The 27,412-nt window shown below is 39.6% G+C and overlaps 2 protein-coding genes across 3 annotated transcripts in view; both read left to right on the plus strand.

Moving 5' to 3' along the window:
* pibf1 (progesterone immunomodulatory binding factor 1) overlaps positions 1-12,844 on the plus strand; it is a 54,292-nt gene extending 41,448 nt beyond the window's left edge. The window contains exons 15-18 of the mRNA XM_036563469.1: positions 1,102-1,232; positions 4,749-4,833; positions 10,618-10,794; positions 12,646-12,844. Of these exons, the coding sequence (XP_036419362.1) occupies positions 1,102-1,232; positions 4,749-4,833; positions 10,618-10,794; positions 12,646-12,699 (447 nt within the window). The 3' untranslated portion in view covers positions 12,700-12,844. The remainder of the gene's footprint in view (positions 1-1,101; positions 1,233-4,748; positions 4,834-10,617; positions 10,795-12,645) is intronic.
* Positions 12,845-15,506: 2,662 nt separating this feature from the next.
* Positions 15,507-22,901, plus strand: klf5a (Kruppel-like factor 5a). Of its 2 annotated transcripts, none has more exons than XM_036563464.1 (4): positions 15,507-15,770; positions 17,536-18,424; positions 19,482-19,541; positions 22,348-22,901. In XM_036563464.1, the coding sequence occupies exons 1-4, from the start codon at positions 15,624-15,626 to the stop codon at positions 22,524-22,526; spliced, it is 1,275 nt and encodes a 424-aa protein (XP_036419357.1). In that variant the 5' UTR covers positions 15,507-15,623; the 3' UTR covers positions 22,527-22,901. The 2 variants fall into 2 exon arrangements, with proteins under 2 accessions (XP_036419357.1, XP_036419358.1); XM_036563465.1 differs by lacking the exon at positions 15,507-15,770 and adding an exon at positions 16,305-16,452.
* Positions 22,902-27,412: the final 4,511 nt, after the last annotated feature.

A 27,412-nucleotide genomic window follows, 5' to 3' on the forward strand; every position in this document is an offset into this window, starting at 1 on the left:
TGGACGGAGAACTAATGCAAGTCGACACTTGTTGCTCTCCTACAGCACTGCTCGATTCTCTGGGTTTATGTTGTGCCCTGTGTTATGATTTGAGAATTTGAGAAGGTGGAGATGGCCTTTTTTTTTTCAGTGCACATAAAACATAATGATAGATTGTTGCCAAGGCAATTATTGTGTCCTGTTATGCAATGCGCTCTTTTAGGTATGAGAGCGTTCTCAACAAGAAGATGCTGATAGCGCGAGCACTTGTTCCCGCACACTAGGGTAATCGTCAATGGCCAGAGGGAGGAATAGGTAATTGCTTCTTTTAAAAACGAGCAGTGAAAGAACTTGGCTGACACTTCAGCACTTTCTGCTCTTCTCAGGTGCAACACGTGAGCTGCAAGAGAGCTTAAATAAAAAAAAGAAAAAGAAAAAAGCTGCATCAGGAGAAAGGATCGCAGCCAAGCACAACTGTCATGCTCGATATTCTCACAAAGAGCCTTGTTTAAGCACTGTCTGTGTTGACATGTTGTATTTTGCCCCAACCTTCATGTTGTGTTTACATAGCTCACGTTTACCCAACACGTGACCAGTCCCTTTTTCACCTTGTCATGAGCTCTTGTCCAATCAGACGCACTCTCTGCATAATCTTTGGCTAATGGGCTTCAGCTGATGCAGTGAAGGGCGGGCGCTGCCAAACTGGCCTTTCGGTTGTGGGCTGTAATTGATTGGCATTTTGTGTGATTCATTCTTCAACTGAGAGTTTTATACATTGCTCACTTTACCACTCATGCGGGCTTGTCCCCACCTCCAGAGACAGCCAGATCTGTCTGTTATGGTCATGTATTACTGAAGTTTCTTGCCTATCAGTTGAAATTTCCCCATAAAGGGTATAATTGCGTATCATCATACATTGAAGACAGTTATGAGAGGCATTATGATACATTGGGCTGATGACATTTGATTGGAACATTTTTGTACAAGCTTGATTAGCAAAAGACAAATTACAAATACAAAACGATTTAACTATACGTATTTAAAGATACATTCCATAAGTTTTGGGTATTTGGACAGTCATATTTCTCAGCCGGTAGCAATTGAATGTTTTATTTGTTCTAGTTGCAGACAGCCAATCAGCTTCTTCAGCAGTCCCAACAGCCATACAGTTACCTAATAGAAACGGTTCGTCAACGGGACACGCAGATCCAGTCACTGAAAGAGCGCCTCTCACAGCTAGAGGAGGAAGTGAGGTAAGCATGCACAATAGTAGCCTTGATTTAAATGTCTGACATGCCTCTTAGCCCATCACAAGCTGCTATTTTTGTGGAAGTGAAGAAAAAACTTTATCAATTGAAAGATAAACTCTGACAGAACTCCACATTCGCATACGACTGTATGTCTGTGTGTATCTTTGCCTTTGAGGAAAAAAATTCAGTATGTGCTCATCATTTCCAGCTTAGCTGTTGTAATCTGGGAAACCGATAAATGAAAGTTCATAGCTGTTATTCTTTCAGCAGTTAAACCGCCTTGCTATTGTCAAAAAATGCGTTTAATAAGGTAGTGCAAACAAGGAATGTTTCTAGTACATTGCGTCTCTTCTTAGGAGCTCTCCAAAGGCTGCACTTACAGTAAGAAGCTATTTGCATTTCGTGACATCACTGTTTATGTCTTGTTTGGACACAGGCCCAGCAAACTCATTTGTCTGTAAGGTAATGCCTGTTGAAACAGTGCAAAGCTGATAGACAACTAAAAGCATGTCTGTCAGCTGTAAGAACTTAATCGAACAAAAAAATGGCTAGTTTTTTCACATATGTGCAACTTTGACAGTGTGATTACAATTTGGCTTTGGTTTAAAACAGAAAGAAATAAGAAGTAGTATGTTGCTCCACAACTGGGAGAGACCATTGATGCCTTATTGCCCTCTCCAGAGCCAGTCGTAACTGGTCAGGTAACTGCAGTATCATGGCCTGTGCCAGCTGATTTCTCACATCATTCACATTCACCTAAGATCATTTTAGGTCACCATTTTTAATATTAAAAAATAAAACATTATGCTACTAACCACTAAGCTTGTTATGCTACCGATAACAAAAGTAAGGATAACAGTGCGTTTTCAATAAAAGCAGCTAATGGTTGTAATAAATGCTTAAAAATTATGTTAAGACTCTATTGGAATTATTCCAAGGTTATGACATTATTTAAGGGGTTTTTGCTGAAGGGAACCCTCAGGGCCTTCTGTGCTGAGAAGGCTTAATTATGTCATTTTAGTTCATTATTATTTAATAGAATCATGCTTGTTTTTATTTCAACTTTCCAAGTTTTGTAGTACCAGTTTTGGTTGGAAACGGTTATAAAAAGGTTATAATCAGGAGTTTTTTTCTTTGTGCTGTTATAAACACTTGATCTTGACCCTGTTCCTACTTCAGTCTTTAAGATGATTTTTTGATTGTGTTCAAAATGATGTTTTAACTGTTGTAAACTGTTGTCTGTCAACGGGTGCTGATAGTCATTGGGTGTCCCCTTTTTTTGGTTTCTGTAATGCTCATTTTCTATCTGGATTTTAGGTCATGAAAGTTAGGCGATGTTATTCTGTAATATCCCTGCACTATGAATGAGATCCTAACTGAAATTGTAGTTAGCCTGGTCTTAAGGTGTTTCTATAATAAAGCCCCAGCTTGGAACAGTGTAGGGGTAATTATAGAAAGATTCCATAGGCAAATGAGGTGGAGAAATGCATTTGATTTCAAATACTCCTTTATTATTTCTTCATCTCTTACACAAGCTCATTTCCTCACCTCCTTCCCTTGCTATTGCCTGTTCTTTCGGCAAATTAATGTAGACACGTCTTCTCATGTGCTTCCCAAGCTTAATGGGCCATGCTGGAGGGTAGAGAACAGATTGTGTTTTTTAAACTAAAGAAACAGCCTGCTAGTTCAAGCATTTTCTCCAATGTCCCACAGGGGCCGTTTCTGACTCAACATGAACCCAGAGTTGATCCAGGTTTGCCTTATCAACCTTTAAGAAGAACTCAGGGTTAAAGTCACACTTCTCTCCATTATTGCCCACAATCTTGATCTTGACCACTGTAGGAAGAAAACAGTAAAACTTCTCTTAGATGAGCCGAAAGGGTTTTTTCTCCTGCTCGCACCTGGAGAGGCCAGTGCCTAGAGGTGCTGTGCGCTTGCAGATGTGTCTCTGCTTTATTTATTGGCCACTGATTTAGTGGGGTGTTGTTGAAAGCTGATTGTCTAGTGATTGCACACCTGCACCTGTCATGCACTCCAGGGTAGTTTCTGGATTGACCTTTGCAATATTAGGCTCTAAAAGCCAAGCCAAAAGCCAAATATTTTTCTTAAATATTTAGGCTATTAAAGCAGTTTCTGTTTTTAAAAAAGCACATTGCTCCAGAATTCACCAAGGCTGGAACATCTCTTTCTTATCCTCCCTCATTACCTTCATTGTACATTTTGAAATAGGCCTTCGTCTGGGCACAGTCCTGAACCAAAGTACGAAAGCAGGAGCAATTATTATATGTAAATCTGTTTTAGTGTGGGTGTAATATTTGTACTGAACCGGCTGCTTTAACCAATTCTTGTCTGAAACGAAGCATTAAAGGAAAAATGCAGCAGAACTTGTTCTCATTGGTCTAAAGCATGGCTGCCCAACTTTAGGCCTTTGAGCCTTTTTTACTTCTACTGTGCAAAACTCAGAGACCACCCTTTATTTGTATAATTTTAAGTTGTTAATTTTTCAACAGCAGGAGAAAAAGCAGAAAACATGTTCTTAACAGAAAAATACGCAGAAGCCTCAACAACAAGTATTGCGTTCATTTTTTCAGTGTTTACTATGACCACTCTTTCCCTTTATTACAGCTTCCATTCTTTAAGACACTTGCTTACAGTTTTCAAAAATATCTACAGGGATATTTTTTACACCTCCAAAGTTCAGTCTTAGAAGTTGGTTGTATTTTCTGCTTCTCATGATCAAAGTAATCTCAAACACATTCAGTGATGTTGAGGTCTGGACTGGGTGGGCAGAGTTGTTTTATCGAAGTAGAAGGATGGACAGAAACTCCTGTGGATTTGTTCAGATCTAAAGGAAGAGTGAATCCTGATTTTCTCCCCTCTCTTGAAGATGAAAGCTTTTAAGTGCTGTTTATCTGATGGGGACAGTTTTGGTGGTCACAGTTGTTAAGAGTCCCATTTTCTCCATACCTTTTAATCATTTTTGAACTCTAGTTTTGGAAACTTCTGTTTTTTTTCACTTTTCATTTGACTTTTTCTTCTTCACTTAAGTGGATTATCTTATATCTGATCTCCTCAGAAATGTCTCCTGAAAAATGAATAACTTGGACAATCAAATGATTGAATGGTAGTCTCTGACTTTTGCACAATACTGTATATAATGTAAGTTCTTTTTTTTCCTGTTTTTTTTTTATTTTAGTAACAAAATATAGTATAATGTTACAAAGTATATTTTTAAACACTCAATTTGCCAAAAAGCTACCTACCTTGTGTTTTTGTGTATTGTTTCATTGTTTTAACTCTTGCCCAACTGCAAACATTCCACCTGGGCACCCCTAGGTAAAGTGATGAAATGGTGTGATTTGTGCTTGGAGAACAAATGAATTATGAAAATGTAAGATGTAGACATTTACATTACAACATTAGTTTGGTACCAATGTATAATGATGCATCGATCTCTTATTGCAGTTTAAAGACATTAAATGGGTAATTTAAATCTCTCTGTTTGATTTCTTTCCCCAGTGCACTTAAGAAAGAGAAGACAGCCCTCCTGCAGGTGAAAAACAATATGGCTGCCGATCTGGAGCGGCTCCTGAGCCACAGAGAGGTAATGGCTGACTCGGCACATCCCCAAAGGGAACAAGGGAACATGCTCCTGTGGCACAGTTTGTTGCAGCATACATGTGTCTGAGGGGTGGAGTTGATTTGTAGTGTAGCTTGGGTTAGTATTAAGGCTTTTTTGGGTTTGTGTTGGGTTGTGTGGGGAAATATTATCTCATTAGCCTCTTGACTTTGTGTTGCCTTTAGGGCGGCAGTGATGGCATCGTTGACAGCATTGTTTATGAACAGTTCAAAATGATTTTTTCTAAATGTAATTATTACTTTTAAAAAATGCTCAAAAAGCTCCGGGACTCACCAGACCAGGCAACTTTGTTCCATTGCTTCAAGGTCCAGTTCAGATGCTTGTGTTGTTGGCACTTTTAGCAGTGGATGATGTTAGCATGGGCACTCTGACCTGTCTGCTGCTAAGCAGCACCATATGCAGCAGTGCACTGTGTTGTGGCACATTCCTCCTGTAACCATCATCAAAAACTTCTGTGATTCTAGTAGCCCTTCTGTCTATTCGGTTCAGACTAACCAAAAGAAGGGCTATTGATGAGCCTTGGACACCAAACATCCTGTCACTGATTTGTGATTGTCCCTCCTTGAACCACTCTCAGTAGATACTCAACACTGCTGACTGGGTAAGTGATCATGATGGTTTAGCTCATATATATATATGCACAAATGTGTGCACACAATGATTTTCAGAGTTTGAGAGACATTACATTTGCTTCAGAACAATGGAAAAACTTGTGCATGAACTGTGAGTTAGTTTCTCCAGACTGCGCAGCACGCAGAGGGGATCAGAGTGGAAAGCCTTCTTTAACCCAGCCGTTTATGCAAACAAAGAAAAAAATGCTGAACTATTACAGCTCAAATTTTTCATGTTGTTACAGCATCCCGGTCACTCATCACTCCTGCATGCACATCAATGCACAACGCTTTCAGGAAGTCTGTCATTGGCTTTTGATTAAACTTAGTATTCAAAGATCTGCTCATAGCATTTTCAGTGATTATCTTTTGCCCAGGAATTGGCAAGTGGAGTGCAGAGCTGTTTGTTGTCCGTATTTAGGAGATACCAGTGTAATTGCGTGGCTAGCTGATGGAACGAAATAAAGAGTAAATGAAATACCCTTAACTCATTTGGTGTACCTCTGTGTATTACGCATACCCCAGTTTTGGAAACCACTGCTTTAATCAATTAATTACAGAAATGATCTGTATCATGTTCTGGATGCCGTTTTCCTGGCAAATGACCAGACTTCACTGATAAAGCTTTTAGTTCAACAACCTTTTCAAAATCTTGGCACTTCATGCGTGTCTGTAACGCGTAAACAGATAAAATGCATAACGCTAGTAAACAAGGTGTTAGAAAAAGAAAAAAAGAATGAAAATGAAATGTGACCGTGTTACTGTTGGAACTGATTGGAGTACTTAACTGGAACTTTCTTCCACACGCACACAGACTCACACTTACATATACTTACTCTCTTTCTCTCTCTCGCTCTCTCTGCTCTGGGCGTGCCTTGCTTCTTTGCGCTGTCACCCCAGCTTGCCGTGCAAAGCAGCAGTCACGCTAGGTGACTACAGGCTTGTTTGTTTGAACAAGTCTTTCCTCTCACAATGCCACTGTGCTGTTTAATTAGCGAGATCTGCCACTAGTAAGACTGATGCTTTTGCTAGTATTGTCACTTCTGCAGTACCTGTCACTAAACAGGTGTTTGTTCATACATTGCCCAACTGCCCTGGCCTTTTAGAAGCTCTGTTTACATTGTTTCTGTTAGTGAAATGCAAAGGACTGCAGAAGAATTCCCTTGAATTTTTGGAGCTATTGGCTTATCTGTGCTATATGTCACTGGAAGTTCCTGTTATGCGGGTCAGCGGGTTCCCATGCTCATCTTCGGCATATTAGTGAAAGGTGAGTGTCATGAGTTTGACGCGGGTGAGCGCTCAGATTCAGAGTTAATAGTTTCTGTCAGTGACAAGCCTTGATTGTTCATCACCATGATTTGGCACATCTGTATCATCCAGGTTTTGACTTGCAATTGAGGTTATGAAGATGCCACAACAATAACACAAATTATCATTCAACCATGAGAATTATTGTTGTTGTTTTGCTGTACTACTAAATTAACTAGATATATTATATAATATATTATATAATATGTTATAATAGATTACATCTAGATTCAATGTACGGTATTGGTCTGGACTCAAAGAAGTTGTTTCTTTATTTTAGAACAGTAGTGAAAGCATCAGAGCTATTAAATAGCATGTATGGAATTATATGGAACTGGCAATGCTAGTTTAATGAGTCTTCTATTTTAGACTCTTTTAGAAATTAGCCCTTGTTTTTGCCTTGATGCAGCTTTACATGCTCTTGATCATTCTCTCTCAAGGAGCCACCTGCGATGCTTTTCTAGAAAAAATAAAACTAAATGGCTTTTCCAGCTTTTGTAAGCTGTGACTGATTTGCTGAATTTGTTACATTAATATTCTGTTTGCATAAACATTCTATGGAAAAAAGTAAAATAATTTAGTGAAATATCTTCAGAGCTATTGATATGATGACAATTAAGTGGAAAAGTGTTGTTGCTTTAAACCACTTGCTGGAAACCATTTCAAGAATATATACAGTACATTGCCAAATCCAAGCTTATTAAACCATTTATCTTGGCAGGATAGTGATCATACAGTAAATAATAAGCGTTGAGTAAGTAAATAAGTAGTGTGTGTTTGCATTGTAAAAACCCTCAACAATAGACAAATGTAGCATCTTTTAAAAAAAAAGAGTTGTCAACACATCAAAAAGAGTTAAAATAAAAAAAGAACGTCAATAGAATAAATGAAGTGTCAGTATTGTGGAAAATTTTGGTTATTGCCCAGTTCTAAATAGTCCTACCACAAATAACACTCAACAGTAGCTCGCCACTGCTCGCACACCAAGCCTTAGGAGGAGCTGATAACACATTTGTGAAATCTGGAGCTATTTTGAACCAAACATCCCCCTCCCACCCCGCCGCTGCTGCCCTTTGCCGAGTGCACAACTTCCAGTGGCATGTTGGCATAAAGTGCGCAGTCCTCACGGACAGCTGCTCGCCCGCACAGCGTTTTAACATGCCAGCGCATATGGCAGCCGAGTGATAAATAGAAATATTAAATGACCCCTGACACACACACACACACACACAAACACACACGCACACAACCATGCACATCTATATTCACCACTGAAGAGTTCTGGATGTTCCACTAGAATTAATTGGTATGTATGGTGGAACATAGCTGGAATTTTTTAAGCAGTTTTGTGTGGTGCTTTTAATTTTATGGAAAATGTTTTTGTGCATTGTCTTTTACATTTTTGTCATTTGAAACATTCAGAACTGCTGGCTCAAACGTGTCGATACAGACTGAAAAATCAAGTGTAATTCATTATGTAGCTAACTTTTGTATTGAATTTTGTAATTACATGTAAATAATATTGCAAAACAATAGGCATAAAGGTTCATTCAGTCTTGTGTCATAGTGTAGTATTAGTAATGTATATTTTTCTTTGAAAAAATACTAGATTCTAGAAAACCGTACTTTTATACAGGGTTACATAACTTTATATTTCCTTTAAGCATAACCGGTCATCAACGAGTTCCCCAGCCATGCTACAGTTGTCTGCAACCGAGAGAGCTGTGTAGGATGGCCATCATTTAGCTCAGCCCAGCCAGCAGGGATGTCTGTTAGCTGAATTAACAGAACTGGCAGTTAGCATTCACACACACGTGCCATATATATAAACCAGTACCTGGTTTGACTGCATAAATTATGTTAAGTCAGGTGTTCTGCTGATGGAATTTAACAAAACTAGGGGATGGCTGGGGGCATCAAAGAGAAGTCAGTAACCAAACCTGTGCTCTTCTAGCTCATAACATCTCAACTACTTTTTGAAAGTAAGAACTTGTTTACTGTAGTAGTTTGTTTGAATTTATTATAACATATAGTGTCTTTGCAAGAAGAAACACACTGCTGAGATAAATGGTTTCAAAAAGTTTGCTCACATGCCTTTTGAACTGTAGAGGTGTTATATAAATACATACTCAAAGTGAGACCTTTTGTACTTTCTCAGTACTAATTTCCAAATGGTTTGCAAGCGTGTTGGAATTCTATGATTTGTCTCCATGCCGCAGAACTGAGTTGATTTTATCGTCAATCTTCAATCTTCAAATGCATTTAATTAATGTGTAAAAATCATGCAAGAACATGAAGCGAACCTCCCACAGACACATCACACAATTGATGCATGCCAGAAGGAAATTCCTCCTCATCACCACCAAACCACTCATTGGTTACTGTGTTATTGTGTGCTATTGTGACTTGAACAAAACATTGCTCAAAAGTTGTAAATCTTCTTTGAACATTAAAGTTTCCACTGTTTGAGAGGCAGTTGGGAGATAGATGTCATGTTCTACAGCTTTTGAGAAAAAATACACTTACTATAAGAAAGTCTTCCCTCTGTCGAGACATGAGGTTACTAAAGGTGAAAGACATTGCTCTGTTGTGTCTCTTAATTTGTGGTATCAAAATTAGCACATTAGTAATGAGTAATGTAACAAATCATGTTGCTATTTTTTTGACGCCATTAATGCATTTGCAATTTGACCCCTCAAACTGTTCATGGTTCCATCTATGACTCTGCAGCTATAGTTCTTAAATACAGCTTTTAAATGGCAATTTCCATTAATGGTTCTCTGTATAAAACCAAAATTATTTTCAATTAGTGCAATATCATGAATTTGTTTCAAGTCTGAAGTATCATTTACAAGCAAACACATCACTGATGTGGCAATACCAGTAATTCAGCAGACAACGCTGGACAGTGAGCTCTTGTCAGAACTATGGTTAAATCAAAGAGCAGCAAACTAACAAAAGCAATAGCAAAGTGGAATGCTGCATTTACCCTGGAAACAAGATGTAATGTACCATTATCAGAGTGACAACTGCAGAGGAGTTGGAACCATTGATTATGATTTACACACTCGGTTGAAACATGCAGCCACTGTTGCTTTATAACCAGGTGTTGTAAAAGAAAACTAGAAGCTGCGTTCACACTATGGAAATCATGTGATGTGAATGTATGTGAACCTTGCGTTCAAATGACAAAAGCGTTGTTGTGAATTTTGACTTATTGAAAGTAATAAATATGTTTTGGTGAAGCTTATTTTGTCTACTTGTAACAAAATGCACAGCTTTTATAGAAATCTCTTTTAGAGCTAAACCAGAATAATAAACAGTAGCTTCGGTTTCTGTTTACTTCTAGTCTTCCTCTTATCTGTTTTATAAAACTGTTATAATTACATTGTATGCCCTTTGTTCCTAGATTCCTTCATATTGAAAAAAGAACATTGCTGCCTAAGTTGGTTGTGCATATCTAGAGTGATACGAACAGGGACCTTTATGTCCACCCCATCACTAAAACCATACTAAAAGAAACTGCCCTCAGGTCCAGTTTACACTGACTTCAACAAACACCAAGGTTCTGATGTTTAATTGGCCTAATCCCACTCCAGAATAAGAACTGAGAAGCCAAGTGAACCATTTTGAATGGCAGCAGAATAGTGTGAATGGAGGAGGATGTTTTAGAACAGTATGAATGGAGTAACATTGTAGTGGAGTGTGAATTTAGGATAATATTTTAGAACTGTGTAAACTGGGGAGGACCTAAAAGAATAATGTAAAAAGGGGACAACCTCAGAAGCAAAGGTCAAGGGTTTTCTGATTGAGAGCCTCTTCTTCATAGGAGCTGTCTGTGATGAAGCAAGTGCTGGTCAGCATGCGTTCACGGCAGCATGGGGAACCTCTGTCCACGTCGGAACCAGAGTTTGTCCGTACTGGAACAGCTGTACGCCTGCCCAGGGAGTCCAGCAAAGCCACAGACGAGGAGCAGTACCAGCCCAGACCCAAACCCACTGTGTTTGTGAGTATAGACAAGACATAGATGGGGAGCAGTAACTACGGATGTGCGCAGTTATTTGAGGTCATCTTAAGCCCTAGTGAAGCTGCGTTTGTTCTATGATCTTAGTAATTACTGTGATTTTAATCCAGTAAGAATCTGCAACATTCATAATCTGTGAAATAATAATTCAGGAGCAGATTACCTTCTGTAATTCACTAAACCTGGAGTTTCTTTGCTACTAGTAGTCCTGTTCAAATTAATCTCATGTTAATGGACAGTGCCACTACCTGTTCGGCAATTGCAAGGCAAGGCTGATTGCTAAAATGTTTGACTTTGCACAGTTCCTCATGTTCGACACAGGGTTGCTGTAATCTACAGTGTTTTTGGTGATGCCCTGATTAGAAAAGGAAGGAAGATGGAGTGTCTTGAAAGCACCTCTTACAGCACTGTGCGATTTCTGTCTTGTAGCGCAGCATTTGTCAAGTTGAATAAGCCCCCTTTTCTAACCCAGTTCTATCTGATCTGGCATTAACTGGAAACAGTTCTGTTGTTTGTTTGTTTGTTTGTTTGTTTGTAAGTACCCGTTTCATTTTATTCTTAACACTGATGTGAACGTCCAAACTATGGGTTTGGACGTTCACATGGGCTGTCTGGGGTAATTTTAGGAAATGACATAACTTCTTCCTTCCATACAAATTGGCCAGTCAGATCCTATACAAATTACATTAGAGAACCTTCTCTGATAATTCTTTGGTCATTAATTTTTTTTTAAATACACTGCATGTCCAAAGGTTTCCAGATTAGTGAATTCAGTGACTTTAAGGTGTACCCATTGCTGACACATGCATCCAAGTATGCATACATTAAGTATAATCTCAATAGAGAAGCATTGCAGATAGAATGGGATGATCTGGAGCAGCAACACATAAGCCTGTGGCCACTGTGACCAGTCCAAAGCTCCCGCTAGAGGGATATAAAGCAAGTAAAGAGGGCTGCCACCACAGTCTCACTTAAGTGGTATAACTCAGATCAACAGATTCTGGAACTTAACATTAAACATTACCAATGAGGCAGAAAAATTGCATCGCGTTCAAAAAGCTGCAGTCATCCACTTTGTTCAGACCTTTTTTACATGTCAAGGAATGCTTCGGATGCAGGATTAATACTGGATCTTGCTGCTGATTTGTGGTCATATTACATAGGGGTAGCTTATCTGCACATGCATAAAAACTCTTCCTGGAAGAGTAGAGGCTGTTACTGTTTCAAAGGGGGATAAAGCCCTATTAATGCCTTTGATTTGAAGAGAAACATTGGATGAGCAGGTGCCTACAAGATTTAATTTGTACTCGTTCTATTTATTTATTTATTTTATTTATTTTTTATTTCAATTAAGAGTATAAAATATTTTTGTTGTTAGCATATTCAAATGGTATCATATGTAAAAGATGGATATTTGAATAGCAGAGCTGGTTGAAAGCCCATTCCTACCACAGACCAGCAACAGTTCAACATATAATTGACCACAGTCTCACTTTGATAATTTAATGTAACAGATTCTGGAACCTAACATTTAAACAGTACCAGTAAGGCAGAAAAAATGCCGTCACTTTATAAAGTTGAGACCTTTTCTGCGTGTAAAGGAATGCTTCTGATGCAGAACTGTTGCTGGATCTTGCCAATAATTTGTGGTCATATTACACCATAGTATCTTATCTGTACATGCATAAAAAGTAAGAAGTACAAGGTGCTCATACATGTCAGCTCATGTTTGCTTATGGCAGGAACCAGCCTGGATTTTATATACCTTATCAAACCTTTATGCATAAAGGTACAAAGAAACAGCTCAAAATCGTTTGTCTTCTCTTTTCACAGACCAATAAAGAAGTCCCTGAATGGTACAGGAAGCTTAAAGTGAAGCCCAAATAAAGAACGGAGCCTTGATTTACCCACATGTGACCACGAAGAAGGCGATATAAGTGCAACTTACTTCATGACTGTGTAGTGTTTTTGTTTTTGTTTTTGTACATTCAATTCTGTACATTATTGTTTACCTGAAATCCATTTTGTATTATTTTGTTTAAATTAAAAAGGATGTTTGGTCTATGGGAAAGTGTGATATGTTGTTGATCAGAACTGTCCTGTCAGATTTGTAGCTGCTGTATATATTTGTCCTCTTTTTTTTTAATTATTATTATTTATTATTATTATTATTGTTATTATAGTGCTGAAGTATAAAGTTGCTCAAAGTGCCATGTTAATGTTTAGATGACTTTTTGAATCGTGCACAAATCGTAACAGGAGTCCGTTCCATCCCCTCTTGAGTTGTAAAGCTCCACACAGTGGCGATAAAAATAGACAGAGCCCTGCATACCATAAGATTCAGTCAGGCTCATCTTAATGCTGTACACAAAATGAACCAGAAGAGGAAGGTTTACGTCAGCATCGTGTTGCAGGTTCTGTTTAACAGAGTTGTAGCTAGTTCATCCACTTAGGTTGCCTAACAATGGGTACTGGTCTGTATACATAATATTACTGTGTGTTCGTTGCTGCATTTTGCTGTGCTGGAAGTTTGAACGTAGATCTACTTTTGAATGTATAAATAATTACAGACTGGCCAGGAAAAGAAAAAAAACAACAACAAAGACAAGAAGAAGCAAAAAAGGTTTAATTAACTTTTCATATTAATAACTTTTGTTATACCTTCTTCAATAACAGCTTATATAGTGCAGTATTTAATACTGTAAACTAGACAGAAAGGATACTTTTACATGTCATACTCAATATTCCAATTAATTTGGCAACAACAATTCAAGATAAAATATAATTCTTTATAGGCTTTTTTTATATCTGCTTTTAAGTGTGATTGTCACTTTTGAAATGCGAGACATTTTGGAAATTAAATTAGAATTTCAAGCAGTTATTTTAAAATCATCTGTAGCTCAAGTTGTCATCCTGGAGACTAAATACAACTTAATTGTATTTATTTTATTGTATTTCTATTTGTTTATTACAGCTTCCTACTAATTATTTTAAATTATACGAATTGGTGAAGTTGCACTGGACCAGCATTTTAGAATAATTTTATACATTGATCTCCCACCCTGTTGACTTTATCATCAAAAACACTCATTCACCAACTGTTCTTAAGTAGAAATCTCGTCCTTTTTTAATGTTTTTACGAAGATTCTGAAACTGACCAATGTTTTCTTATTTGGGATTTGTTCATAGGTAAGAACAGAGTCAAGAGCACAAAGGTGCCCACTGATTCTGAATCATGGAAATTTCAAAACCTCTATTAAATACAAATTGTCCATTTTTCAGAAGAAATTTCTGAGGACATTACATGTAAGGTAATCTGAAAAAACAGGAGTTTCCAAAACTGGACTGGCAAAAGTGATTAAAATCTACAGAGACAATTAGACTCCAAACAGCCATGCAAGACCTGATAGACCACCAAAACTGTCCACATCAGATAAACAGCACTCAAAGCTTTCATTTGTGAGAGAGAGGAGACAATCAAGCTCCACTCTTACTTCAGATCTGAAAATATCTCAACAGACCTCAGCATCACTGAGTGTGTTTGGGATTACTTGGATTGTGAGAAGCAGAAAATGCAACCAACTTCTAAGACTGAACTTTGGAGGTGTGAAAAAATATTGCAAATACTGCAGATTTCTCTGGAGAACTCTAATTCTAGTTCTAGTTTGGAAAATTCTAGTTAGTTGTTTGTGTAATTTTCTGTTTCTGTTCTGTTCATGATGCAGAAAAATAAACAATTAATACTTAATGGACATCTTTAAATGGATAACTTAAATGAAGTAGTCTGTCTTTTACACAGTGCAGTATATATAGCTCCTATATTGATCTCACATATGAAATAAAGCTAAATATAATAATTACATTAAATGAAATATATTTGAATGTTATCTTGGCACTAAGTGTGTTTTTGTTTGCAACAACACCGTATGCCATTAGAATAAACACAAACATAAATATGTTAAAAAGCAACAAAATTTCTTGTTTTCAAAATAGTAGTTGAGATCTTGAGAGCTCCCGATATCCCGATTTCTCTGACACGTGCAGCCATGACATAGATTTATTAAAGTCCATCAGCAGTCCATAATGCGCAGTGAAGGATCCATTAGCCAACCAGGAGTTGAGTAACTACAAATACACTGGTCTGCTCGAGGAGAAGAGGTCAAACAAGCGCATTACTTACTGTATTAATATTGTTTGTGTTTATTTATAAAGTACTGTGCATCCCTTTGTTACTGCCTGCACTCTTAAAACATATACTAGGAAAAAAACTAATTCTGTCTCTAACTAGACACATCAGTGTGTTCATTTAGAGACGACACATTTTGTGTGACAAACAAAAAATGTGTTAAAATGTTTCGAGACCCAGTTATGGAGAACACATTTTAGGTTAGAGGAATAAGCAAAAAAATGGGTAACACAGGTTAGAGTGTTATTATTTAACACATTTTTATTTTCTGTGTTGTTCATTTACATAAGCACCAATTCCACCCAGACGGATTATATGTAGAGAAGCATCCGCTCAGCTCCTCAGCAGGTGCTGGTTTGTCTCTGAGGTTTTGGCTTCATTCTCGGTTACAGTAAGCGCTGTTCAAGGCGGAGCCGCTTCACTTTCCCCGCCCATACACTCACACACTCACACACACACACACACACACCACCCCGCTACATATACATACAAAACACGCGCGTGCACACGCTCTCGCTCACTCACTCGCTCGCTCTCACTCTCAGAGTCACGCGCGAGCTGCTGGTCCTCCGATGCGATCCGTGTAGCTCAGTGAGGAGGCAAAAAGGTCGCGTGGACGCGTTTCATGGCAGCAGCGCTGATCACCGCCACGAGCTCCGCGCTCGCGCCGCTGGGACACGACGAGTTCGCCGCGGAGGATCCCTGCGCCCTCTTTCACTTCGACTGCAAGAGCCCCCAGCCGGACAGGGTGTTGGCCAGCGACTATGCGCAGGTACACACACGCCGCTCGCTCTCGAAGCCTTACGGTCTGTCTCTGTGCTGTCTCGGTGAATTAGCTTTGGCTGGGAAATAGATGCGGGGAAAGGTGTGGCTCATCGGATGGGTTCTGCCTCGTGCCTTGTCTCAGACTCGCCTACAGGGTCCACCTTGCCCCTGTCCCGTCCGCATGCGATAGAATAAAGCGTGCACTAAGCTGACGGGCCTGTTCAGACCAGCGCGGCTGCTATAGGTGCTGGATCGAGGCGCGGTTTTGGATGCTGGCTTGTCTTTCTCCCCGCGTTTGGGGCGGATGGGTGCTCGCAGTTGCTCCCTTGGCTTCCCCACCGTCAACAACTGCCCCCCCGCCTCGCTGCCACCATCCGTTCCCGCCCCCGCCCACGCACGTTACTCGCACTCTGAACTGAAACTTCCCAGTAACGCCGACCCCCTTAATCAGAAAACTTGTGAAAGAGATATGCTGCGTGTCCGGCGAACAGCTGGACGATCTAAATTCAGAAATAGCTGTGTGGTGAGCAGCCGCGCAAAGAGCACTTCAGGAGGGCTGACATTCCGAGTGTCCCCCTCCCCTCCCCTCTCTGACTCTATTTCTCGATCTGTAGTAGTCTAGCAGCCCAAGGACCACCAGCCAGTCCGCATTTTTATCCTGTTCCACTTCTGAACACCTGAGCTGGAAGGTAATCGAGGTTGTGGAGCGTTTAGGCGTGTTTGTAGTCAGAACAGAGCAAAACGTGGGGTCCCAGAGGATTGGGGGACCAGAAACCCCCTGGCCAGTGGACGCTGGGCATAATGAATGGGGTTTGGTAGCTCTTTGTCAGCTGATTGCGGTTTAATGATAATTGGGTGACATTTATTTGCCAAAGCTGAGTAGTAACCTCCATGCTTTCCGCTTGTCAGCAAAGCCTGTTTTGGGGCCCGTGGTATGAGCTCTGTTTTACAGTCCAAGGGGGAATGTGGCAGAGAGCTACTGAAGGCTACTTGATAAATGTTTTGCTGCTGACTGTGCCGCATAACGTAACTGCGGCCCACCGGCTTCATCCGTGCCACTGACATAGTTTAGGCATGATGGTAGACCATACACCGCAAAACATCATGTAGAAGGGCTTTGTCGACGCATGGATTTTAGAGCAATTTGTCTCAGGGGTTAATATCAGAGATGATGCCTAATTATGCCTAACTAATTAAGGTGAAGGCTGTTTTAAATGTTTTCCTGTTGAGTTATAATAATGTATTACATAGATTTATGCATCACCTGCTACCTGCAGTCTTTCAAAAACTGAGCAGGAAATCTTATCAAAGCTTGCATCAGTGGTGTATTATTGTTAAATCGTTCCCTGAAACTGATTCAACAAAGGGAATTAAGAAATGCCTGGGTGTTCAATGTTTTTCCCTGATAAAATCCAAGTCAGGGTCATGACAGCCTTTTTTTTGAGTGAATGAATTGCAGTTGTGTTGGGCTTAGGGGCTACACTACTGACTTACCCGAGAATTCCCTTGAGTTACCTAGCTCTTGAGCAATAGGCGTGTTAGTGGCTTCTGCGTTTACACATGTACTCTAGGAAGCCTTTCTAAATGTGTATTTGTACTGTGTGAGTTTGTGCTAAGCCAACATGAAGTTCTTTGAAATCTGTCTGTCTTTGCTGATGTGAGCAGTACATGCATTCCGCCTGTCATAAAATCATCATTCTATGCTAAGCTTGTCATGTGAGTGTCTGAGAGACTTTGAAAGGAGCTTAAATCCCTCTGTTGTCTTTCCTCAGGCGAAGCTCGAGATGGACAAATACCTGACGCCTCAGCCCCAGGCTTCCCTGCTGGCCAAGAAGGATCAGAGCTTGTCTGTGGTGGACCAGTTATTTGGAGATGACCATGGCTCCCCTTATAGCATCAACATGAATGTCTACCTGCCTGACATCGCCTACCTACGTAGCGGTCTGTGCCGCCCAGCCCGTTCCTCCGTCCCCAGCCAAGTCAAAAGCAAGCCAGTGACCTCATCACCTTTCTCTTCCCCACTGGACTGTTCCATTAGTACACCCGTCCCGGCTCCACCAACTCTGCCAGAGTTCACCAGCATCTTCAGTTCAGCTTCCGGGCCAGGCGTAGGAATGGACGCCTGTGACGCTTCTGGCGGCATCTTTGTCAAGCAGGAGATGCCGTCTTTCGAGCTTCCCCAGGATGGCCATCTCTTCCATCTTCTGAGCTCAGAGCTGGATGATCCCATCCAAGGTGTTTCGGACTCTCATGCCCACGCCATGCCCTCACAGGTGCCCGCCTACCATGACCTGCACTTAGCAGCCCCACAGACTGTGGCCAAGCCATACTGCAGCATGCAGGCCACTGGGTATACTCTGGGTCCAGGCCACTTCACTCAAGGCCAGACACAGGTCAAAGCGCCCTATCTTCCACCCTCGCCGCCCACCTCCGAACCTGGCAGCCCGGACCGGCAGAAAGAGCTGCTTCAAAACCTGACGCCCCCACCATCTTACGCTGCCACCATTGCGTCCAAAATGGCTGCCCACACACCCAATCACACCATGCCCACATCCACACGCACACCTGCAAATCCTGGAGCTGGAGGCATGCCGGTCCGCTACAACCGCAGGACAAACCCTGACCTGGAGAAGAGGCGAATACACCACTGCGATTTTCCAGGTACAGAACTTTACAGATAGCAAGAGCTTATATCTGAGGTTATATAATTTAAGTAATATGTTGCAAAACACAATTGATGAATCTGCAAAGTCTAATTTTTCCAACGTTGATGAATAATAATTCAGGGTTAAATGACCTTCTGCATCTAATAGATTGGCTGTGCTCCGTGTTGTTATAGTTAGTTAGTGTTGTGCTGATGTGCATAACTGGGCTATGACCTTTCAATCCAGGCTGTCTGTGGTCTTTTGGGAACGGATTACACATATACTTTGTTAGTTGGCCTGTCAAATCCTTTACAAATTACATTACAGGACCTCCTCTAGTAAATCTAAGCTTGAGTGGTGTTTATGTTTACCTATTACTTGAGCACTGCTGAGTTCAAGTTCTTGAGGCTTCAAACAGATAAGCAATAAACAAGAATAGAAAGCCTTTTTTCTGCAGCACTTCCTTCACTCAGTCTTTAGTGTTTTGTTTAGGAGCTGTTTCATGTCGAAGTCCACATAATAAATCACAGTCGTTCTCCTACCACTCTCCTCTGCTTCCTCACCAAGACCAATCCACTGTTGAATAATTCAGAGACAGCCAAAGCCTTTTAACCAGGCCTCCGAATTAATGTGAGGGAGTTGACGTCAGCCCCTGATTGTTATTGAATCCTGTTGCATCGAATTGACCGAGCAAATTGTAAAACAGGCAAGCCTCACAACGCCATTAATAGTGCATTTACGCTAAGCAGTTCCACGTCTGAAACGCCGCGCTCCACCATTTAGAACCCATCACTGCTTTACTGAGCGGAGGGGGTTTTACAGCTAACGAGATGAGATTGGTTTTAGCCGCTCAAATGGAATGGAAACATTACTGAAACCGAGGAACATGTTGCCACTTAGTTTGTGAATCCACTTCTGAGTTTTTACTGTTGTTGTGGTTGTTATTTGGTCTAATGCCCACTGCCCTGTTGTCTTCATTTATATTGTTTCAATCAGTAAAAATAAATATAAATAATTCTCTTCTTTTTTTTTGTCCTTTTGATTGACACAGAGACCTTCTGTTTATGTTTCAGGTTGTAAGAAGGTTTACACCAAGTCATCGCATCTGAAAGCTCATCTGAGGACGCACACTGGTAAGAACTCCCCCAATTACAGCCAGTTTTATTTGGGCCTGTCACAGCAGCGGTCGCTCTTTATTTTGGGTCTTTCGGGTCATGTTGCTGGGCAGGAAGGAGCGCTTGGCATGCCCTCGCATTCATTTCTCGCGCGCTGCCTGTAAGCTATCCCATAGCACCGACTCAATATAAGATTCAACAACTTTTTTTATGCTCCACGCTTTATTTGTGGCACAGATTAGCCAAATAACTAGCGCCTTGACTCCCCCGCGTTGTCGGCCGTTAAAGATCCGTGTCTCTGAACATCTGGTGTTGCAACCGCTGCTGTAAAATCTTGAGGCGTTAGAGTAAAATCAACACAGCATGGCCTTGAGCATATGGAGGAAAAACAAATATAGCAATCGCCACTTGTTAGGCTGTTCAGATTTTAGATTTTTCAAGGTATGGATGTTTTTAAGTCACCAAACAAGTCATAAACTGAATTGCCTGGGCCCTCAAGTACTACTATGATAAGATAAGGCCACCCACTTCTGGCATGGCCATGCAGTTTGAATCCACTACTAGGAGTGCGTAGATGCTACTTAAACTCAGACTATGAAGTAACTATCCCTTCTCATTAAGACATCTCAACGCTCATGAATGACAGCACATTAAATAGCGTAGATCCACATCCCACACCTTTTGTTCTCGCTTGTTTCTCCAGGTTTCTCTCATTTATCTCTCCCAAGGCTTGCTTAGTTGTTAATGCTGTCATGGCAGCGACATACGCATTCAGGTCTAACAGGAATGGTATTATCCCTGCTGTCTCCCTTTAATTCCTGACCATTTGGTAGACCACATATCCACCCCACCAGAGTCTATTATCCAGACTACGCAAACTGGTACAACAGGGAGGACAGCTTTTCTCCTTTTCTCTCTGCGGGTCTTCTCTCTTGCCTGAAAGAGCTTTTACAATGGCTCGATAATCACCTCAGATACACTACAATCCTACCTGTCTCAAGAGAGAAGGGAAGGCCCCCCCAGGCATGCCATGTGCAGAGATGGGCTGGCCAAAACAAGTCATTACAAGACTCCACTTTTGGGGCTCCTCTCACCTGTGCCCAAGCTCCAGGCTTACACTTTACTTAGCGTTGTGAGCTAACTGGCTTTCAGCTTTTCAGTTATAGTCAATCTTTTCTACACCAGATCATACTGGATTTTTGGCTTACCTACTCATTTCAACTAAGTTAGAGCTGAATATGGTTTTAAACACCCTTTTATTGCCCCTACAACATGGCACCCTACCAACCAGCAGTGCTATCTAATCAGAGTTGTTGAAAACAGGCTAATTCTCAGCTTAGATTAAGCAGCAGCTTCTCCTTTCTCAGAATAAACAAGTCAATTTTTAATTTCTCACATTGTACTGTCTACTGAAAAGCACGTTTTACCTGCACATTTAAGGCTGGCGCACTGTGGGAATTACCAGGCTCCCTTCCAGAAAGAAGATGCTTTTGTCTGGTTTCGCTGAACAGGCTTTAAAACATTTGAAACCAACGCTTGGGAAAGACAAACACAGTTTGCCATCGCACTGTTTTCCTATGACAGACTTCTCATTTGATCTTGACAGCCGGCTTTAGCACGCCGCGTAGCTTTGTTTTGAATACCATTACCTCGAAGAACGTTTTTCTTCCTCTTCTTCTTCTTCTTCTTTTCATTTTCCGCTGTAGGTGTAATACGTTGTGTCCACAATACCAGGCACATGTATTTGCTGTGGTTACTGGCGGAACAAACATAAGGCAAACTGACTTTACTTCAGTCAACATTTGAACAGTTTTTCCGCGCTTCTGTAGATGGAGCAGTGAACCCATATCCTTCATTTTTCTCTAATTTATTTATTTTTTTCCCCACTTATTAGCTTTACATGGATTTATGTACCAAAAACAGCCATAATTCATTTTTACATGACCATTTTCCAAACTCATATTTTCCAAACTCACTTATTCCGCAGGATAAAATAGGCAGTTTTTGTTCCTCTGCCTTTAAATTATATTTTATTTTTTTACATAATTTAAACTTTCTGCCTTTTATGATGTCTTAAAGTTTCATGATGACTGGATCAGTAGAAATGGTTACTCAGAAAAAGATATTTTCCATTGACTTCCAAAGTTAAGAAAATGTTATGGTATGTAAATGACTGCTGTTCTAATTGGGTGCCCTGTATTGTGCCTCATTCAAAAGCAGTCCAGGCTGAAGCCTGCCTCATAACTTCACCGTAAATGGCCAGGGTTAAGTTGCTGTGTGCTGAATAGGCGAGTTAATTAAAAATGCATTTTTCATCACAAGAACAACAATTTCAGTGTAGGATGTTTTGCAGCCTGATTTCGTACATGGACCGTATGATATTTACAAGGGATATGCCAGTCATGAATTTAAGGCAGATTCTGATTTCTTTACAGCCACACTGTGCTCTACTATTTGCCAAAGGAACACTACTAGTGCATTACTTGCTCTTTAATGGTCCAAATGACATATTAGGTTATTAAATTATATGCCTTTTTAAATAACATGAATTCAAGCATTCAAATACAGGGTTAGTGCACTTACTAACTGACTGCCGATCATGTTTGGAGCACAAATCTGACAATTATGATCTTGGCCAATTCCAATCATCCAATCCTGTTTATGTACTACATCAAATAAAAATAAATAAATAAATAAGGCAAACGCAATTTTACAAGGTAGACTATTCAGCTTTACTCAGAAATCTTGCTTTGCGGGGTAAAAATGTGCTTCTTGTAGATGTGAGTGAGTGAGTGAGTGAGTTTTCTGTTTGTGTTTGTTGTAGGCGAGAAGCCGTACAGGTGCACGTGGGAGGGCTGCGACTGGCGCTTCGCCCGCTCTGACGAGCTCACACGTCACTTCCGAAAACACACGGGCGCCAAGCCTTTCCAGTGCGGCGTGTGCAGCCGCAGCTTCTCACGCTCCGACCACCTCGCCCTGCACATGAAGAGACATCAGAACTAAACAACACGTTTATGTATGACATGACTGTACACACACTGACAATCATAATATGTACTTACACACAGACCTGCGCTCACACACTCTGTACAGAACACACACACAATGCTTATCGTGCACTTGAAGAGACACTAGAACAAAACACACATTTGTAGCCAATTTAGACGACCCTTCTTATGTACTTATCACTTAAGGTGATTATTTCCCTTTGACTTGTCCACACAGTTTGAGCAAGCTTTGAGTTTCTCACTTCATTAGTTCAACCTGACTGTAATCTCTCCCTGCTATGCAATCACTCACTCATTGAAATGCGTAAAGGTGCACATGGACGCCACATAAATCACTACCTGACTCTTAAAGTAGCAATTTGTTTTCACTATTAGACGAGACGGTCTGTGCCGTGACTATTGAAATGCCATTTTGGAAGGACGTGTAGTGGCGCAAGTCATCCAGTTATTCTTTTTATCAAATAACTGCATCTAATTTATCTTTAGACTTTTATCCCTATATTAACCCATTTATGTCCAACAGCTAAATTTAGTATGATGTGGAAAAATGCCACATAATTTGTCCAGAGTGGTCAAAATTAATGAAATTAATAGTATAGCTTGGATGCACATCTAACAGTACCCTTTAAATTTTTTATTTGCTTGCAGTGAAAGGTTTAAATTTTGATTGCTTCTCCTGTAAAGTTACCATTATAGACATACAAGGTTTTGGGGCAACAGCAACGATACATAAATGGGCTTTGTTCTGATTGGCTGCCCTGTATTGTGCCTTAATCATGAGCAGTCCAGGATGAAACACTTCTTATAACTTTAGCATGAATGGGTGGGGCTAAATACTGTAGGCTGAATAGGTGGATATATGTAAAATCGTTGTGACATGTAATTTTTATACTTTTATTCACAGTCAAAATGGGATTTTAATGTTGTTTTAGTAAAAACTGGTAGTCCAATGTGACCAAGACTTTAATATGATACAGTAAGTGTTAAAATCTCTTAGCCATATGGTTAAACAATTGTAAAATTTCTAGGATGCACAATGATTTCGATGTTGGCAGATATTAATTTAAAAATATCATCATCAGACAGATGTCAGATGATGTCTTAGATTTGACCAATTTATAAAACCAATATTTGATGATGCATTTATTGCACAAAACTTTTAAAAGACTGTGCTAAAATATCTGCATTTTATTCGTTTTACCGCATTTCTAGTGCTATAGAAATAAAAGCTATTTTTCCCCTAATGCTTGTCCCACTTTCCACTTTTCAGAAATATTTATGTATTTCAATGTTAGCCCACCGTTCTCATGTTGGTTTATCCCTAAAAATCTTCAGATTTTTGCTCAAAATTTTTTAGCAGCACCATGTAAGTTTTTTTTTTGGTTAAAATTGTAGCTTTATAGAAGGAATAGAAGGAAAGAAGAAAACACGCTACAAAAAATAATATGTGCGCTGCTATGCATTGCCCTGTAAAGCCTAAATAGAAATTTAAAGTTTAAATAGGGATGTAAAAGTCAGAGCCATCAGGTCAGATTTTGCAGGAGTTTTTCAGGCCACATCATTCATCTTTACGTATTAACGTTACACACACAGGCTCAAAAAGAAGCTCTGGCTCCATATTTAGGTCTCAAATGCAAAATCAGCAATAAACTAATGAAGATATAATGACAATAGTACATAATTCACTTGCATCCTCAGGAGACACGTCCTTCACCAAGTTTGACTGAACATCAATTAATTAATGACCTTTAACACATCTATGTTAGCTAGAGTCCATCTTGCTCTTCCTCCAGCTCACTGCTAACAAAACCGCTAAGCTTTGTTTTTTTAAATGAAAATGTCTGCACAAAAAAGCTAGTACAATTTTAAACATCTAGAACTGGAATTAAACAAAGACTTTCGTTTAGTCTTTAATATCTATAAAGCTCTGAACTACATAAACTGTAAACTATAAATTGAACTACTTTATTTCTCACCTCAGTTAGACTGGAAATAGCTTTGAGCATCACTGGATCGAGTACTGTTCAAACTGGACTTGAGTGTAAATCCAATCCCTCCATTTGTGTGAGCCGCACTCTCCGACTGTACAGGCTGACATATTTATAGCTTTCAAAAAGGGACGTTAATGTACCGCTACTGAATTGCAATTACGTCCTGAATTATTGAACGGCCGCATATAAAAGGAATGAGGGGAATATTAAAGGGATTCAGACAGCTGTATGATTTGTACAGACCTCTTTACATACACACACACACACACACTCACATGCATGGCAGCCATTTGGTCATTGAAGCATTAGCTTGAATGTATAAGACTGCGCAAACACAACTGGAACACATTTCATCTTCAAGTGCCTTCTGGGGTTTTCTTTCCATGCCACATACTAAAGAGAGTGCATCTTTAGTAGCACATAAAAAAAGAACACAACTATAAAACAGCCCTGCGATGTTTACTCTAGCGGCAGGTATTGATTCAGTAGCTAGTATTGGTTCACTATTATTAGAATTTGATTACCAATTACATTCATTTGGCTACCTTTAAAAATTTGGGGCAGCAGTCGTAAGGCTACATGACACATAAATCTCTAATGTCAACTGACAGAAATCTACATAAACATTTATAAATAATAACATTTTTTATTTTTTGTCAATTTTCACCGCTCACCTCAGCAAGGTTTAGGTAGGTGTCGTGTAGCCTTATGAGTGTTACTAAAATGCTTTCAAAGGAGCTGAATTACCTGGTTCTTCCTGTAAAATTAACTTATTTATTGCAAAAGCTTCATGAAGTGAAATCTGACAAATGGGACTTTTTCTGTAACTGAACTGCCTTAATGTAAATACCATTTATTGTAAATATTATTTTGATTGATTTATTTTTGTTGCTTTTTCTTTTTTATGAAACGGAGGGGCACCACCATATTGCTCTGCGTCTTTGCAGTGTGTCTATATTTTTGTTGTTTCGAATATTTTTATTTTGTACTTATTTTGTAGATTCCCAAATGATATTTCTAAATCGGTTGTCTTCGGGACAAAAGTTGTTTTTTTGCCAACTGAATGAAACGAAACCTAATAAAATCAACGTGACATTTTGTTCAGTAGTTTTTCTTGTTCATTCTGTTTTATCTCTAAGACTGCTGACATCATTAAACATGCCCACACAGTGGGCCACACCTTCTTAGACAGGAACGAAAAGGCCACAATTTGTTAACATGGTTACGTAAGGGCTTTTCACTACTATCTTTACTGATCACTCTGGAAAATAAAGGGTTCTTGGAACCATTGGAACCTCGGTATGGTTCAACCATCTTTAAAAAGAAGGTGTCCCAGAGTTCTTTTAACGTAGAAAAAACACTTTTTGTTCCCTAAAAACCTGTTTGAAAAAAAGATTTGTGAGTGTAAAGAACCTCTTAAAGGTCTTCTATGAATTTAACAGTAAACTTTAAACTTAGAGTTCTTCATACTCTCCTATCTCTTTTACAAAAAATGGTTTTCTAAAAAAACGCCCATTGAAAGGTTCTTTAGGGAACCAAAGGTGCTAAGGCAATGCATAAAGAACCTTGATTTTTTAATATGTTCTGCACATTTGCACATCCCATTTCTAAATACGGTTCTGTAAAGAACTGCCGTTGAATTCCTTAGGTAACCAAAACTGGTACTTCTATAGCATTGCATAAAGAACCCCTTCTGGCACCTTTATTTTAAAGAGTGTGTCTAAAATCTATATACATATAACATATAACCCTTTTCCTGACTTACTTGAAGGAGCATTCCATCCAAAACCACCAATTGAAAAACCAGAAGTGGTTCTTCTATGGCATTGCATAAAGATGTACACAAAAGCTCCTTCCTGTCTTTGTTTATGGAAGGTTCCACCCAAAACATTTTGTTTCATGTACCCAGTACTGTGCTATTAAAATAATTTGGAGAGCTTTTTAACTTGTTAACCTCTTGAAATTCACCATTGGTCTTCAGCCTGAGCTATGAAGATCGGCTTCAGCTTCACAATGTCCCAAACACTTCCCCCGCAGTGCCGCTCTTTACTAAGAACCAACATTTGTTTTATTGCCTGTTGCTTAGGCCCGAGGAAATAAAAACATGGTGTTATTGTACATCAAACAGCAAGAACAAAAGTATTGGCATAAAAATTACCAGAGCAGAAATGGTTGTGCTTTAGAGATCACTTGGCTCTGGCTATATAGAGAGTTAAACACTTATCTGATCTCACAAATCAAAAGTCATGCTGTTCCCACATATAAAGAACTGGACTAACTCTTTATGTCACACCTGTAGTCAAAACAAGAGTTACCACAATGAAAGTGAATGCCTGGTTTGCAAACGAAAGGTTATTTAAATAATGACTTTTATAAGCTGGTACAACCTGTATAGTTGCATTTGTATTCAAAGCAAGACTTTCGTTTTACTGGTTAACCCTTGCAGGTTGCAGTTGCTCAAGATCTCATCTGAATTAAACTGCCTCATAAAGAGAGGAACGACAACACTGCCCTACTACCATAGTAATTGAGTGTGATTCTGTTGTTACAGAAATATGTTGTTTGATTGTGTGATTATTAAGCTCAAAATACAACAATGAAGGCCATATACGACTGCATTTCTGAAGACTTGTGTAACAGAAGGATGGCAAAAAAATTTCCTTTCAAAACTAGATCAGTTTGTGTCTTCAGTTTCCAAATAATTATAAAGTGTTGTTAAAAGAAAAGGTGATGTAACAAAGTAGTAAACATGCTCGTGTCCCAACTTTTTTGGAACAAGCTGCAGGCATCACATTTGGAATGAGCAAATATTTACAAAAAAACAATGAAGTTCAAAAGGTAAAACATCAAATACTGTGTTTTTGTGCCATTTATTAATTTAATACGGGAC

The sequence above is a fragment of the Colossoma macropomum genome, unplaced genomic scaffold (genome assembly GCF_904425465.1).
Source record: "Colossoma macropomum unplaced genomic scaffold, Colossoma_macropomum, whole genome shotgun sequence".
Taxonomy (NCBI): domain Eukaryota; kingdom Metazoa; phylum Chordata; class Actinopteri; order Characiformes; family Serrasalmidae; genus Colossoma; species Colossoma macropomum.